Below are 16219 nucleotides of genomic sequence, written 5' to 3'. Positions count from 1 at the left end.
TCTGGCAGAGGTGTTCTGTATCATCTGGAGTTTTCATAGTAGGGACTTGTTTATGCCGGCGTAGAGGATGTTTCCATAGTCCAATCTGCTGGTGATGAGTGCATGGGTGACTGTCTTCCTTGACTCCGGGGGGATCCATTTGAAGGTCTTGCGGGAGGATGCAGAGGGTGTTGAAGCAGCTGGAGGTGATGGCGTTGATGTGTCCGCTCATGGTGAGAAATGAGTTGAGTACGATGCTGAGGTTTTTGGCGTGGTTCGAGGGGGTCAGTGGGCTTCTGAGGGCGGCCGGCCACCAGGTGTTGTCCCATGCTGAAGGGATGGATCCGAGGACGAGGACTCCTGTCTTCTCGGCATTGAGTGTAAGGTAGCTGTTGGTCATCCAGACTGCGATGTCTTGCATTCCTTTCTGGAAGTTGAGTCTGGCGGTGGCGGGGTCTTTGGTGAAGGAGAGGATGAGCTGGGTGTCGTCAACGTAGGAGACGATGTTGAGACTGTGTTGTCAGACGATGGCGGCAAGGGGGGGCCTTTTAGATGTTGAAGAGGGTCGGGCTCAGTGACGACCCTTGTTGGACTTGGCAGGTGATTTCCGTGGAATCGGAGAGGAAGGACGTCAAGTCTAATTCTTTGGCTTCTTCCAGTGAGGAATGATCGATCCAGTGTAGGGCTGTTCCTTGTCTGCCGGAGGGGTGTAGTCTGGTGACTAGTGTGCGGTGGGAGACAGTGTCGAAGGCCGCTGATAGGTTGAGTAGGACGAGGGCTGTGGATTGCCTTGGTCCAGGAGGGTGCGGAAGTCATCTGTGGCGGCGAGTAGGGCGGTCTCTGTACTGTGGTTGCTTCGGAATCCGGATTGGATGGGTCGAAGATGGCTTTGTCTTTGATGAAGCATGTCAGTTCCTTGTTGACTGTTTTCTCTGCCACTTTGGCCGCGAAGGGGAAGAGCGAGATGGGCCGGTAGTTCTTGAGGTCAGTGGGGTCAGCTGTCGGCTTCTTGAGCAGGGGCCTGACTTCTGCGCATTTACAGCCATCTGGGAAGGTGTATGTTTCGAGGGTGGTGTTCATGGTGTGTTGTAGTTCTGGTGTGATGGTGGTGGCGGCTCTGTGGTAGATTTGTGGGGGACAGGGGTCGGTGGGGGCCCCTGAGTGGATGCCTTTCATGGTTTAAGTGGTCTCTTCAGCTGTGATCGGCGTCCAGGTGGAGATGGTGCACTGGCTGGTACGTCTGGGGGGTGGTGCGGATGTGGCATCAGGTGGAAGATCGACAAATTTATCTTTGAGGTTTTTGATCTTGAGGTGGAAGTAGTTTCCAAGCTTGTCACAGACGTCTTGGGACGGGGTGATGTCTGTGGCTTCGCTGCAAGGGTTGCTGGATTCCTGGATGAGAGTGAAGAGTTCCTTGGAGTTGGTGGAGTTGGCGAGGAATTTGGTGTGGATGAAGGGCCTCTTGGTGGTTCTGATTTGGTTGTGGCAGTCCGTCATGGCGTCCTTTTAGGTGGTGTGGTTTTCGGGTGTCGTGGTGTTTCTCCAGTTCTTCTGCAGGCGTCTGCAGATGCGTCTGACTTCTTGAGACCGATGATGAATTAGGTGGATTTCCTGGGGCACTGTTTGTCGGGGTCACATAGCGAAGCGAGCTCGTCTGCACATTTGGAGATCCAGATGTGGAGTTCTCAGGCTGTGATGTTGGCGTTGGATCCGGAAGTGTGGTTGTTTCGGGAGAGGTCGGAGTTGAGTTGGGCGTCGGTGACCTTGCTCCAGTTCCTTCGTGGTGGGCGCGGGGCTGGTTTGGGTGCCCTGGGTTTGTTGACAGTGAAATGTACACAGTAGTGGTCAATCCGTGGTGGTTGTGTTGTGTGGCTGAAGTGGACGCTGTTGCCTGCTGTGAAGATGGGGTCGGGGGTGGGTCCTGACCTGTGGGTCGTGTGGAGACGAGTTGTTTGAGTCCGATGTTGGCGAGGTTGTCGCGGAGGGTGGTGGAGTTGGGGTCGCTGGCGTTGTCGAGGTAGAAGTTCATGTCTCTGATGAGTATGTTGTCCATTGTGGTGATGGTGTGGGTTGCATTGAGGTCAGTGATGGCAGAGGCAAAGGGGGTCTACAGATGAGGGTTCCCCAGAGCGTGGAGTTGGGTCTGGTCTGGATCTGGAAGTGCAGGTGTTGGGCAGAGGGGAAGGTTTCACTGGTGGTGGTGAGCCTGAGGGTGCTACTGAATGAATCCCGGCACTCTTAAAAAATTTTAGGAATTACAATCATGTAACCTTGATAAGTTTTGCATTACAATGGACAAATTCTATTTAATTACATCAATATAGACACATTCTATTCGATCACAAGTAAGAACTCAGAGATGGATTACGACAAAGTATCTTTGAAAAAGATTATCATCAATTTATTATATATGTAAAGTATCTTATTTTTTGAAACATGTAAAACTTTTTTGAAACATGTAAAAAAGCATCACTTTAACAATTATTACATCAAATCTGATGCACTCAAAGATTAATCCCTGTATAGGTACAGAAGGTAATACATTTCCTTCGGGATGATGTGCATCAGTTTCAAGTGATCAGATAGAGAAAAAGCCGACACGTGTTTCATCGCATCCTGTGACTTCCTCAAGGCTTTGAATAAAAGATGTAGAGTTTTGAAGAAGGTGTTGAAATTACCTAGTCGTACAGAACATATCCGCTTAGATACAGATAAATTAGGATAGGCCCATAATCATTCATATGGGATTTGTAAAAGACTGTAGATCAATTCTATGGGCAGCTCTCAATAGCTATTGTTAGGATATGTTTTTAGAACTATTCAGTCTCCCAAATTGAAGTAAATAGTGGAATGCTAAGGCTATGATAGGCCCCTGTCTTCTACAAACGCTGTCACCTTTCTCAAGCAATCGTTGTAATAGCAATCGCCGCAAATACGGGCCTGTCCTAATTTATCTTAGTTACCCAGAACTCCTGTGTAAGGAATTTAACTACTTTTGGCCCGGTTCACAAAGGCAAAGTGAGACGAAAGTATAACTTTAAGACGTTCGGTATTTACAAAGGGCATTTACTGCTCATAAATGCCATTTGTAAATCCTGAAAGTCGAAAAGTTAGACTTTCTGTGATCACAAAGTTCCATTTACCACTCGTCGATTTTTGTCTCACTTTACATTTGTGAATCGGGCCCGTTGTGTGTTGATGCTTTGTAAAATGGCAGCAAGCCATAACTCACGGTGAAATTAGCCAATAGTAAAGAGAGCTGAAACACTGCCCTTTGATGCACGCTGGTGTGGGTGGAAGAAAAACGTAAATGACAGAACCACAAACTAACAGACGAAGTTTGCCTGAAAACACCTATAGTAACTATGTTATGCACAACATTTTTGGACAGTCAAAAGGTCTTGGCTAACATAGACTTAAAATAACCCATTGGTCTGCAATTACCTGCCAGACTATTGCCTTCGGGAAAGAAGAAAAGAAAGAAAGGAAGAAAAAGAAAGGAAGAAATAAAGAAACAGGAAGGCAAGAAAGAAACAAGAAGGGAAGCAAGAAGAAAAGAGGGAGAAAGAGAGAGCGGGGAAAAAGAGGAAGAAAGAAGGAAGAGAAGAAAGAGAAAGAAAGAATGGAAAAAAGGAAGAAAGAAAGAAAGAAAGAAAAAAAGAAAGAAAAAAGGAAAGAAAGAAAGAAAGAAAGAAAGAAAAAAAAAGAAATGGGAAGGGAAGAAAGAAATAGGAGGGCAAGAAAGAGGGCAAGAAAGAAAGAAGTAAAGAAAGGTAGGAAAGAAAGAAATGAAAGAAAGAATGAAAGTAGGACAAATGAAAAAGAAAGAGGAGGACAAGAAAGAAAAGGGGAAGAAAGTTATAAAACAAGAGGACGAAAAGAAAGAAAGGCAATGAAGAAGAAAGGAAAAAAGAAATAGTAAGACATGAAAGAGAGAGGGGGACAAGCAAGAATGAAAAGGGGAAGAAAGAAAGAAAGATAGAAAGAAAGAAAATGGAAAGAAAGAAGAGAGGGAAAAAAGGAAATGAATGAACAGAGAAAGTAGGAAAGACTGACAGACAATTAGGGATGCAAAGATAGAGCTTATCTCTAGAGTTCATGTGAGCTGCTGATATTGTGTGAAAAAGCAGAAGTCAGCTACAAAAATGGCACTTCAAAAGGAAATTACAGCAGCATTGGCAGGGACAGGAAGTGGTACAGCTAAAATGTGCCCTGTGCTATCATCTGGCATTCTTCTATCAGCCTCTACAAACAAAGGCATCACTAAAGTAATAACTAGCATTGCATTTTTTGGTCTGTCATGGTTTTTGCATACCTTTTCTGCTTGGAAATATGTCGGGCCCTAATCAATCTGAAAAAATCCTTTGCTACAGGCAAAAAAAAATTTCAATCTGAAAACAAAAAAGATCGGCAGAGAAAAAAAAACAAGCAAGAAGGAAAATGTAATAGTAAAAGAAAGAGAGAAGGAAAAAGAATTAAAGCAAGAGCATTAAATAGGGATATAAGAGGAGAAAGAAAGAGGAAGAAAAAAGAAAGGAAATAAAGAAAGATAGAAGGAATGAAAGAAGGCAAGAATGAAAAAGTCGAGAAAAGAAAAGAAAGAATGTAAGACTAAGATGGAAAGAATGAAAGAGAGAGAGATAGATGAAGAGAAGTAAAAAAAGAAGGCAAGAATAAAAGATTGAGAGAAGGAAAGAGACAGAAAGGGAAAATAGCAAGCAAATACCGAAGAAAAGAGGGAAGGTAGGCAAGAAAAAGAAATTAGGAAGGAAAGAAGAAAGAAAGAAGGAGAGAAAGAAAAAAGTTAAAAGATAATGACTTTATTACAGAACAGTTTCAAATGGAGACAATCTTGTATGCTGTGAAATAGCAGCTGTCAGAAAAGCAAAACTTTCCAAAAGAAATTTACATTGGAAGCGTCCTGCTTTCACATTAGCCTCTAAACACACAGGCAATGCTAAAGTAATTCTAAAGTAAAAGCAAAATCAGTGACACTGAAGGGAACGAGCTTGTGTGTGGATGTGATCCTTGTGAGAGAGCAAAATGCAGTCACTCAAAGTGAAGTTAACCAATGGCTTAAGTCAGCTGATCCACTGCCTCATGCTATATGCTGCAGTGGGTTCAGGTAAAATGTGAATGACACACAAACAGACCAATGGATGAAGAGAGGAGGATGAAATCTCTATATGTAAGTACATTATACAAATTTTAGTAAAATCAAAAGGTCTTGGTTAACGCCATACCTAATAAAGTAAGAAAAAAAAACCTGGCACTGAAAGGAACTACTTGTGTGTGGATGTGCTCCTTGTGAAAGGGCTAAATGCAGTCGATCAAAGTGAAGTTAGCCAGTGGCTGAAGTCAGCTGGCCCACTGTCCCATGCTGTATGCTGTAGTGGGGGGAGGCAAAATGTGAATGACACACAAACAGACCAATGAAAGATGCGAGGAGGATGACATCTCTATATGTAAGTACATTATACATATTATAGTAAAAATAAAAGGTCTTGGTTAACACCAGACCTAATAAAGTAAAAACAAAAACACTGGCACTGAAAGGAACTACTTGTGTGTGGATGTGCTCCTTGTGAAAGGGCTAAATTGCAGTTGATCAAAGTGAGGTTCACAAGTGGTTGAATCAGACTGACCCACTGCCCCATGCTGTATGCTGTAGAGGGCGGAAGCAAAATGGGAATGACACAGCAACAGATCAGTGGACGAAGAGAGGTGGCTGAAAGTCCCTTTATGTAAGTATATTCGACATAAATTTGAGTAAATTCAAAAGGTCTTGGCTGACGTCAGACCTAAACAAGCATTTGCAATGCAATAGGTCTCGCATTTGCGATAGTTTTAGCTATTGGCATCCTAAATGATGATGCCTTTTACTTATGTGTTTACAAAACCTGCAGATCACCCTGATCTTTACAGCTCTTGCTCAAGCACTGAGCTGTGAAGTCTCCACCTTAATCTCCTTGTCCTAACCCTGAAGGTAATACAACCACGGTAAGAGGAACACCACAAGAAGAGGCTGGCCTGAGACCTCACAGCTTAGCCTTAGCCCGAGAGTCACAACAGATGTAACTGATTGTTATTATTAAAAAAAGCAATATTGTTGTTAAAGAAACAAAAATAACGTGGTTGCTGCTAAAACCAGCCGGCTGTATTGTACTGAAACGGCTTCCTGTGGAAATGTCACTATGGCTAGAAATAGTGCGTAACATCGCACCCATGTAATCTGTTGGAGATTTAGAGGGGGCAGAAGAGTGAAGCTCGATGGTCACTGGCCTATCGCTCGCCCAATCTCTGCACGTTTTATAAGTTCATTCACCCCCTTGTTGAGCACACCAAAGCATGGTGTTATCGCTTATGTAGTGGCTTGCTTGAGGTTTCAGAGAGGTGCGTGTGACAATGGTGTGAAAGCCCCATCCTTGGCTAGACATTTCTTAGAAGTGCAGACCATTCACAAGAATTGAGAAACGGCAAGAAACCTCACCGTTTGGTTCTGAAGTAAGTCTCACTTGTGCAAGGGCTTCACAGTTTGGTGGAATGGCGGCGCAGTGACTTCACTGCTCTTAACTGACATCTGCTGTTATCTGCTGTTCACGAGTTCTAACGTGGATAGGCAAGCAGATTAACATCAACGCAGAAAAAGCATTGGCAAATTCAACATTGAGGGGCCGATTCCGATCCTGTAAAAACCGGGTACGAACCGTCGGTCGGAGCGTTTTCTCCGTCCGGCTCGTACCCGGGAAAAAAACATTACAAACATGCAAGTACAATTCGCACGGAAACACCCTTTCCGTACGAATCGTAAAAGACACCGACCGATGAAAAAATACATACCAATGTGATCCGGGACAGCGCCGACGTGACGTCAGGACGCATTCAGGCTGCGTTTCACGAACCAGGAAGTACGATTCGAACCCACAGCAGTCCGGACGGCAATATTTTTACGGCACCCAAAAAGTGCCGGAAAAGTGAAGTACGCCGCGATGCGAGCGGAATTGGGGGCCTGGTACGTGTCGTACCCCCCCCAGCCAACCGTATGTACACGCCGAACAGCCCCCCCCATATGTACGCACCGAACAACCCCCCAGCCCCCCGTATGTACGCGCCGAACACACCCCCCAGGCCGCGGATGGACGCGCCGAACAACCCCTCAGCCCCCCGTATGTACGCGCCGAACACCCCCCAGGCCGCGGATGGACACGCCGTACCCCTAGCCCCCCCGCGGATGGACGCGCCGTACCCCTAGCCCCCCCGCAGATGGATGTGCCGTACCCCCAGCCCCCCCACGGATGGACGCACCGTACCCCCAGCCCCCCCGCGGATGGACGCGCCGTACCACTAGCCCCCCCGTGGATGGACGCGCCGTACCCCTAGCCCTCCCCACGGATGGACGCGCCATACACCTAGCCCCCCCGCGGATGGACGCGCCGTACCCCCAGCCCCCCCGCGGATGGACGCGCCATACCCCTAGCCCCCCGCGGATGGATGCGCCGTACCCCCAGCCCACCCCTGTATGTACGGTGCGGACCCCCACCCCACCCCCGTATGTATGGTGCAGACCCCCACCCCACCCCGTATGTATGGTGCGGACCCCCACACCACCCCTGTATGTACGGTGCGGGTCCGCACCGTACATACGGGGGTGGGGTGGGGGTGGGGTGGGGTGGGGGTCCGCACCGTACATACGGGGGGTGGGCTGGGGGTCCGCACCGTACATACGGGGGCCTGGGGGGGACGGCGCGTATGCGGGCACATGTCTCCATGGTTGCTATTGAAGTTCGCTCCGTGCGGTGTTTTTTCCATACGGTTGTACAATCGGACGGACGGGATGGATCGTACTTGCATGCTCGGACTTCAGTTTTCCGATTCGTACGTAAAATCGTCCGGGGACGTGTCGGACACTTTTTCCGACCCGAGGACGTGTAGGGGAATTTTCCCAATGCGATTCGTATGTATTTTTTCCCATGCGAATCGTACTTGCCAGTTTGTACGGTGCTTGTACGATTCGGACGGAAAAAAATCCGGATACGATTCGTACGGGGAAAATTATTCCTGGATCGGAATCGGCCCCTTAGTGTAATTCACTGGGGCAGGTGGAGACCTCAAATATCCATGTGTTATCCAAGACCTGCACAACCAGCCCAGCCTTGTCATTTTAGTTCTGGGATAAGCTGAAGACATGTTGCTTTCTTTTCCCAAGGAATGTGCTCTTTGGGTCAGCTTCGTTCAGCTAGTGGCTTGTTTTGGTGAAACCCACAGGATGCTGCTCTTTTAACGTGTCTATATTTCATTTCGGGTCCGCCCACAACAGTCCACAGATGTTTACTATTTGTGATTGACAAAGAAAGGAGTTGCTCTTCTACACGTTGTAATAATGATAACTTGCATTGCTTACAAGTTGCTTTCTACCGCACCCGTGCTGGAGTTTGACATTATCAGTGAGACACTGGGTTGGCTTTATAATAGATGGGAAGTCAGAGGCCCTTCGATGCCCTACTATTTAACTGTAACTTCCTCCTATTGTCAGTGGCTGCCTTGCTCAAGGAGGGTGGCAGGAAGCCTTCGCCACATGAGGTGACATTTGATGGGGTCACTACAATTGGAGCGCAGCAAGCTCAGCTTCCCCGTCGATGTCCAGCTGCCACCTGGAAAAGTTTGTTCAGATGCTACCGAGCCCACCTCTTCCCGCCATTCTAATCCCGCACTGGCACTCCGGGGCAGACAGGCATCGCATTTTCCAATTAAAGAGGAATTTGGACAAGGCGTTATACTAGCTACCTATCAAAGCGGAGCTTTGGGGCATATTTACAAGGAGGAGATAATAAATTATCGCCGCTTTTGCGGCCGTTTTCGGCCGAAAAGCGGCGATAATTTTATCGCCAAATTAGCAAGGCCACGCTAACGCGTGTAACCTTGCTTTAGCATCAGGATTCCTAACGCCCATCTTTGCATCTCTAATGAGATGCAAATTGGGCGTTCCTGACCTAACATAACAGGAGAAATGTCGCTAAGCGACATTTCTCCTATAATCAAGCCCCACGCTATGAAGCATAGCGTCAGGAAAAGTAGCGATAACCCCTGTTATCGCTACTTTCCTTATGCCTGCTTCAGGACTGACTTAGCCATGATATCCTATGGAAGGTGGATATCATGGCTAAGTTTGTGAGTTCCTATCAGCAAGCTAATGCCACAACGCTGGGTTTCCAGCGATAATCTCACGTTAGGCAGTTAGCGTGTGGATTTTAATCGCTGAGGAGATAAGCGTTGCTAATAGCATGCTATCTCAGCGATAAAAATCCACGTTTCCCGGCGATAATTATCCTCACGCTAGGAGCGCTGAGTGATAATTATCGCCGGTTGTTGCTGATATGCCCCTTTGTTTTTTAAGTGCTCCTGTCCTGATATTAAGTTGCTGTCCATCTTGCAACACGACACGCCGACCTGTCACCTCCTGTTATTACTGCAGCTGTGGCTAGGGTTGTTGTGGGGTTCTTACCAAAGGGGTCGACTGGTGAGGGTTGGTGGGGGAGCGAGCAAGACCCTCACATATGCAGTGAGTGGACCGAAACACAGAGAAAACGAAGAATACGATTTCCCATTTGTTTCTAGTAGGTTAAAAAATTAGTGCTTAACTGCTCTTCTACAGATGCGTACGTGCAACCTGCAAATTATATCTTGGAATCCTCGCAGGGCCTATTCAACTGTTATCTTACATACACTATTGCCGTCGAGGTAAATAATAAATAACACGTGCAAAATACAGCAATATTTTTAGACACAGTAAGGTGCCAGTAAACGTTGTGATGAAGTAAAAAAACAAACATGCTGTTTGTTCTCTGACAGGGCTGTCTCGCTGTTCATCATTCCGACCACATGAGCGACATCGAATTAAATAACAATTGCCCCCACGATATATAGTATTACTACATTAACAAATTCTAAAGTTAAACCTGATTTTTGGGATGTTTTTATTTGTCGATCTTTATTGGCTAATTTCTGTGCGGAATAAAGACATTTTGTCTATGATTTACTACACTGCCGACGCCAGTGCGCCAGCGAGTTACATAAATATGTTACTGTCTGTCAGAGGTTACTCTGCCTCATATTTCTGATAAAATGAGTGACATAAATTTGAGTAATAATAGCAGTAAAGCAGACTATGAAGAAGTACTCGGAGAAACAATAGTGGAGCGGAGTGTGTTATATTATAGAAACACGTTTATATTCTCTGGGAAGGCTCCGCCTTTCATCTTTCCGTCAACATGTGTAAGAGAGAATCAGTGAAATCTGAAAGTCGTGGCGCAGCGGAAACAGGAGCTGGGCCGGCTCGGTGTAACAGAGGGATCCCGCTGCCTCAAACGAAAGCGAGCTAAATAGGTTCGGGTGGAAAGAAAAACGGCTCCAGACACAGCTGTGGTGCGATTGGACCGGCTCAGTACTGCAAAAGGATCTCGCGAGCTCGCTCAACAGCAAGATAATTAGATAGCCGCGCATAACAAAATTAATGCGTGGCCTCCATATTAGACGACGCAGGTCAGCATGCTGGGCTGCAATAATTGTGAAAAGAGTTCTCCTGAACAACCCATGAAACCACCGAAGTGGATGAAAACTGTAGTTGGGCGGTGCTGCTTCCTGAAAAAATGGAAGTGGCATTTCACTGTATATACGATTTAGGAAGCAGCTAAGAAGAGTGACACCGCATTAAACCAATGAGGGAGCAGCAGGCGGGAGCAGGCAGGAGCAAAGTCCTTTTATGGACTACTGCAGGTCTTGCGGACAGCGCATGCGCTGCCTAGGCTCGACCTAAAAATGAGCTGCATTAGCGGTTGCATGTTGGTGCGACAATCTTGAGAATAAATCTAGGGCCTGATGGTTGTGGATATCCATCATGATGGTGTGATGATGTGGGAAAGATACTGGCTGGTGCATATTGTGTCATGGTGTTGAAGGAAGGAGGAGTGCTGCAATGTGCTGAAGGAAGAAGAGGAGTGTACTGATTTGTTTTTATTGTTGAATTAGAGGGAGGAGTTGTGTGGTACTTGTGTTACCTCTTTTGTTAGCCTGTCTGTGCAGCGGAGAGTGCAGAAAGAAGAATAGCTATCCTCTTTCTTTTCTCTCTCTCCTCTTTATTGTTTCTCTCTTTGCTTTCTTTTCTCTCTCATCTCTTACTTTTCTCTCTCTTTTCTCACTCCTCTTTCTTTTATCCCTCCGTTCTTTCTTTTGTCTTTGTCCTCTTTCTGCTCTCTATCAATCTTATCTATCTTTCTTTCTCCTCTTTCTTTTCTCTCTGCTCTTTCTTTTCTTTTTCTCCTGTTTTTTTCTCTCTCCTCACTTTTTTCTGTCTCCTTTTTCTTTTCTGTCTCCTCTTTCTTTGCTCTTTCTCCTTTATTTTTCTCTCCTCTCTTTCTTTTCTCTCTCCTCTTTCTTTTTTGTTCCTCTCTTTTGTTTCTATCTCTTCTTTTCTCTCTCTTTGCTTTCCTTTCTCTCTCCTCTTTCTTTTTTTTCTCTCCTTTCTATCTTTTCTCTCTCTTTCTCTTCTCACTCATCTCTTTTCTCTTTTTTCTGTCTCTTCTCTTTCTTTTCTCTCTCCTTTTTCTTATCTTCCTCTCCTTTATTTTCTCTTTCCTCTCCATTCTTTTCTCTTTCCATTCCTTTCCTTTCTTTTCTCTCTCCTATTTCTTTTCTCGCTCTCCTCTGGAGAGAGTGACAGTGGCAGAAGCCTGGGCCTTAAACCGGCCTGCAATTAATGAATAATGACACCTCATTTACTCCTGATGCCCTGGCAAAATGCTGATAGGATAAATGGCCAGTTTTATCTGCTGATATCTGTTCAGGTATGAAGACCTCTCAATGGATACCAGAGTACCCTTGTTGGCCGTTCTTGGCACAAAACCAATTCTAGGCTCAGAATTCAATTTGAGTCCTTAGAGCTAGCAGATCCAGCAGGCAAACATCTTCAGTTAAAGAAAAATGTTTATTGTATTGTATTGTAATTGCATTTATATAGCGCTTACTACCCCTGATGAGGCGTCAAGGCGCTTTTTCGGCGAGTAGCACACTACTCCGGTACCCATAAAGGATCAATGTTGAATTAGTATAGTGAAACATGCAAGTACATTTTAAGTGGTGGATAGGTAAGTCAGTAATTTGGATTCGGAAGGATAGCCGAAGGATAGAAGAGGGAAAAAAAAGGTTTGTATTTATATAGCGCTTGTTCCCCCGATGGGGTGTTGAAGCACGCTACTCCGGAAACCCATAGCGGATTAGTGCTGAATCAGTATGGTGAAATACGAAAGTAATTTGAGTGGTGGATATTAGTCAGTTATTTTCAGTGAGAAGGGTAGCGGAGGGATAAAAGGGATGAAAGGTTTGCATTCATGTAGCACCTGTTACCCCTGATGGGTGTTGAAGTGCTTTTCTGGCGAGTAGGATGCTACTCTGGAACCCATAAAGGATTAGTGTTGAAAATGAGTATAATGAAGTATGAAGTAATTTGAGTGGTGGATATGTTATTCAGTTATTTGGATAGAGAAGGGTAGGTTGCGGGATAGAAGAGGGAAAAAGGTTTGTATTTATATAGCGCTTGCTACCCCTTGATGGGGTTTTGAAGCGCTTTATTGGCGAGTAGCACGCTACTCTGGAACCCATACGGATTACTGTTGAATTAGTATGGCGAAATATGAAAGTAATTTGAGTGGTGGATATGTTAGTCAGTTATTTGGATTAAGAAGGGTTGGGGAGGGGTAGAAAAGGGAAAAAGGTTTGCATTTATACAGCGCTGGTAACCCTGATGGGGTGTTGAAACGCTTCATTGGCGAGTAGCACGCTGCTCTGGAACCCATAAAGGATTAGTGGTGAATTAGTATAGTGAAATATGGAAATTGAGAAGTGAACATGTTAATCTGTTATTTTGATTGAAAAGGATAGTGGAGGAACAGAAGAGTGGGATTTTTATTTTTGTATTTTTGTTTTTTTTGAGGTCATGGCAGTATGAGGAGGCTTTTGGATGAGTAAAACGGGGTTGTGGAGGGGAAGAGTCAGAGGGAAGAGTTCAGAAAGGTTTGTTTTGGGGTATCGGTATAGTAAAAAGGTGTCAGATGATGCAAGGAGGGGTAGAGTAGGAGAGAGTCTACAAAAGTTTATTTTGGGGATCATAGTAGTGGTATGAGGTTTGGGATAAATGAGAGAGTGGATTTAGAGGATATATTGATAGATGTATAGGATGAGAGATAGGGTAGTGCATTGGAAAGAGTAGTGGAAAGAAGTTTGAAATGAGTCAGAAGGTTGGGCCAGAGGATATATTGAGAGACGTATATGCTGAGAAATAGGGTAGTGCATTTGAAATGCTTAATTAGAAGAAAGTGCTGAATATATAGGACAGGGCACTCTTAGGAGAGGTGGGCTCTTCTCATTTTGGGTGAGTCGCTGTACAGTATGACTCTGTGTGTGTGACTCAATACATTTATATGGATGTTTTTTGCATTTTTGGACTAAAAACTGTCATTTGGTCTTGCTCTTAACTTTGTCATGAGGTTGACTCTCGTGCCCAAGCCTTTAATTGGCAAGTGCAAAGCTCAGCTTAGATATGCTTCTATGCACTTTTCTGAAGTAATCACATGGCAAAACATATTGGGGCTTTTTGTGATGCACCTGAGGCGCAACCTGCTGCCCCATATTTACAAGGACACGTAAAGCTACCCTGAATGGCTATTAGTGTCCTTGTAAATATGGCCCCTTTACACGCCACACTTTGTGTGAAAGGGACGTGCCATGGGTGGTGATGTGGATGTTCCCACGCAACACTCACGGCTTCTGCCACATTTCCAGATTCATGAGAAATCGTAAACCTGGAAATGAATCAGCATGCCACGCCTCCCGAGGGGAGGCACAACGAGAAGAAATGTTTTAATTTCTCCTTGTTATTTTCCTCTTTCTATGAGTGCTGCATTCTGCAGTACACATAGAAAGAGGAAATCACTTCTTGTGATTGTTTATGTGCAGGAAGGTGTCCCTTCCTGCACATAAACATTCATTAAAAAAAATTACATTTTCAACTTCTATGTGTGCTGCATTAAGCAGCACACATAGACGTTTCAAAGCGCCATTTCAGATTGTTTAGGTGCAGGAAGGGACACCTTCCTGCACATAACAATCATTCTCCTCAACGCAGGCACCCTTGCACTATGGTGCAAGGGTGCCTCTGTCAGCACATGGCATCAAATTGTGTGCCAGCGCAAGTTAGAGCAAAGGCATCCGTCATACCGTTGTAGATTTAACATAGCCCTGTGCTTCGGAAATAACGCAGCGCGGCGCAGCCAAACGGCTTGTGGCAGTGCGCTGCGTTAATTCCTTGTAAATGAAGCCCATGTTTTCCTGGTTGGTAGAAAGCATGATTTAAAAACAAATCTTACTTTGTTTCGCTAATACACTGGCAGATCACACACTATTGGCAGTCACATACATTCTTTTGAAAGTGACTTTTTAAGAATCATTTAGATATGGATGAATCTACTCATTCACCCAAGTCACCTCACAAACTCTGAAATGTAACTAACTCCATTGCCATTCCCTTACCTGGTGAGTCCAAACCTGAGCGTTGGTTCACGTACAGCTGCTTATTTCTCATTCTTCCTTCCACTGGAAGTTCAGGCTTCTGGTGAATAGACTGATCCTAGAAGGACAGCTGCCCCACTCCTTAGCACCTTGTACAATTTGCTCTGACAGCTGCTCCTTCGTGTTAGAGAAACACGTCTGTAGGAAACAGGATGTTGTTGTCACGGACATGACAACTTTCAGCTCTCCTTCCCACTTCTCCTTACAAGATGGGAATATTTCGTAAACCCCTTCGAGGAATTGCTCAAAATACCAGTACTTCAATGTCTACTTGTGCAACAGGGCGAGATGGTGCAACCCTGGCAAACCATGCTGGCGTTGCGGCGACAGGCTCTAAATGACTGATGAGTAACGTGACAAGTCTGCACCCACAAAAACAAGAAACAGGCATCTGGCTCTACTGCCTAGAAACAATTGTGTCATCAATAAACACATAAAACAAATGATCCCAAATCTTCCAAGAACCCTCTAAAGCATGAATCCTGCAAAATTAAATAACAGATAAAAAATATTGCCAAGAATTGTTCATCAAAATGGTCTCATCAGAATTTTAACTTCAACCATTCATCAGGTTTTGGAGTATTGCAGAAATTGTAATAGTGTGAGCTTATTTATTTCTGTATTTATTCTTGATTTCCCAAAAAAGCCATTGGTAAAGACCACCCATATCAAAATCGCTGTTTGTTGGAATTGGCCCTTTTTGCAGGGTCATCCCTGAACTTTTTGCCTTCCTCCTGTATTTTGTCTGACCTGTTTTTGTTGGTTTTATGACTTTGGGCACTTTACCACTGCTAATCAGTGCTTAAGTGCATATACGCTCCCTATTGTAAATTGATGTATGGATTAGTGACTCCATGATTGGCTGGTTTCGTTTACTTGTCAGACCCTAGTACAGTGCACCATGGGTGCCCAGGGCTTGTAAATCAAATGCTGTTGGTGGGCTTGCAGCACTGGTTGTGCCACCCACAGAAGCAGCCTGTAAAGTGTGTCTCAGGCCTGCCATTGCAGAGCCTATGTGCAGTCTGGTACTGCCCTGTTGACTGGCCAAGTGCACCCACTTGCCAGTCCCTAAACCCTCCCTTTTTTTTTATATCAGACACCCCTATGGTAGGCCCAATGGAAGGGAGCATTGTAAGTATAAGGTAGGACATGCCCTGGTGTGTGTGGCATGTCCTGATAGTGATTTACATCCATTTTCGTTTTTTCACTATTGCAAGGTTAACTGTTCCTCATAGGCCAGAATGGGCAGTTTGATTATAACATCTTATAATCCTAACTGACTCAGGGAACTAGGTGGAAATTCGAGTTTAGTATGCCTGAACTCCGAATGATAAAATACATCTTTTAGTGAAGTTGGTTTTAAAATTTTGTATTTGAAAATACCACTTTTAGAAAGTAGGTATTTTCTTGCCTAACTATCCAAGCCTGCCTCTGCTAGGTTGTGTATGCCAAGTCTGGAGTTTGAGTGACAGGGGCTGGGGGATTCCAGGAGTCAGGGTGAGTCAGCACAAGGCTGAATAGAGAGATCTACATGGAGAGTGGTGGCAGGAGTTGAACCTGGGACCTGAATAGGGCTGTGCCTTCCCTCCACAATGCTGGCTCCACCTCCTGTGGTGCGTCG

The 16219-nt window shown here is 45.1% G+C and overlaps 1 protein-coding gene across 2 annotated transcripts in view; it reads right to left on the bottom strand.

The window, feature by feature from the left end:
* LOC146863412 (C-type lectin domain family 4 member F-like) overlaps positions 1–14720 on the bottom strand; it is a 243269-nt gene extending 228549 nt beyond the window's left edge. For both annotated transcript variants that reach the window (XM_085643368.1, XM_085643369.1), the window contains exon 1: positions 14560–14720. In XM_085643368.1, coding sequence (XP_085499494.1) covers positions 14560–14611 — 52 coding nt within the window. In that variant the 5' untranslated portion in view covers positions 14612–14720. The remainder of the gene's footprint in view (positions 1–14559) is intronic.
* Between the last annotated feature and the right edge of the window lie 1499 nt (positions 14721–16219).

The sequence above is a fragment of the Triturus cristatus genome, chromosome 2_2 (assembly GCF_964204655.1).
Source record: "Triturus cristatus chromosome 2_2, aTriCri1.1, whole genome shotgun sequence".
Classification (NCBI taxonomy): domain Eukaryota; kingdom Metazoa; phylum Chordata; class Amphibia; order Caudata; family Salamandridae; genus Triturus; species Triturus cristatus.
This window is presented reverse-complemented; position numbering and strand designations above follow the sequence as displayed.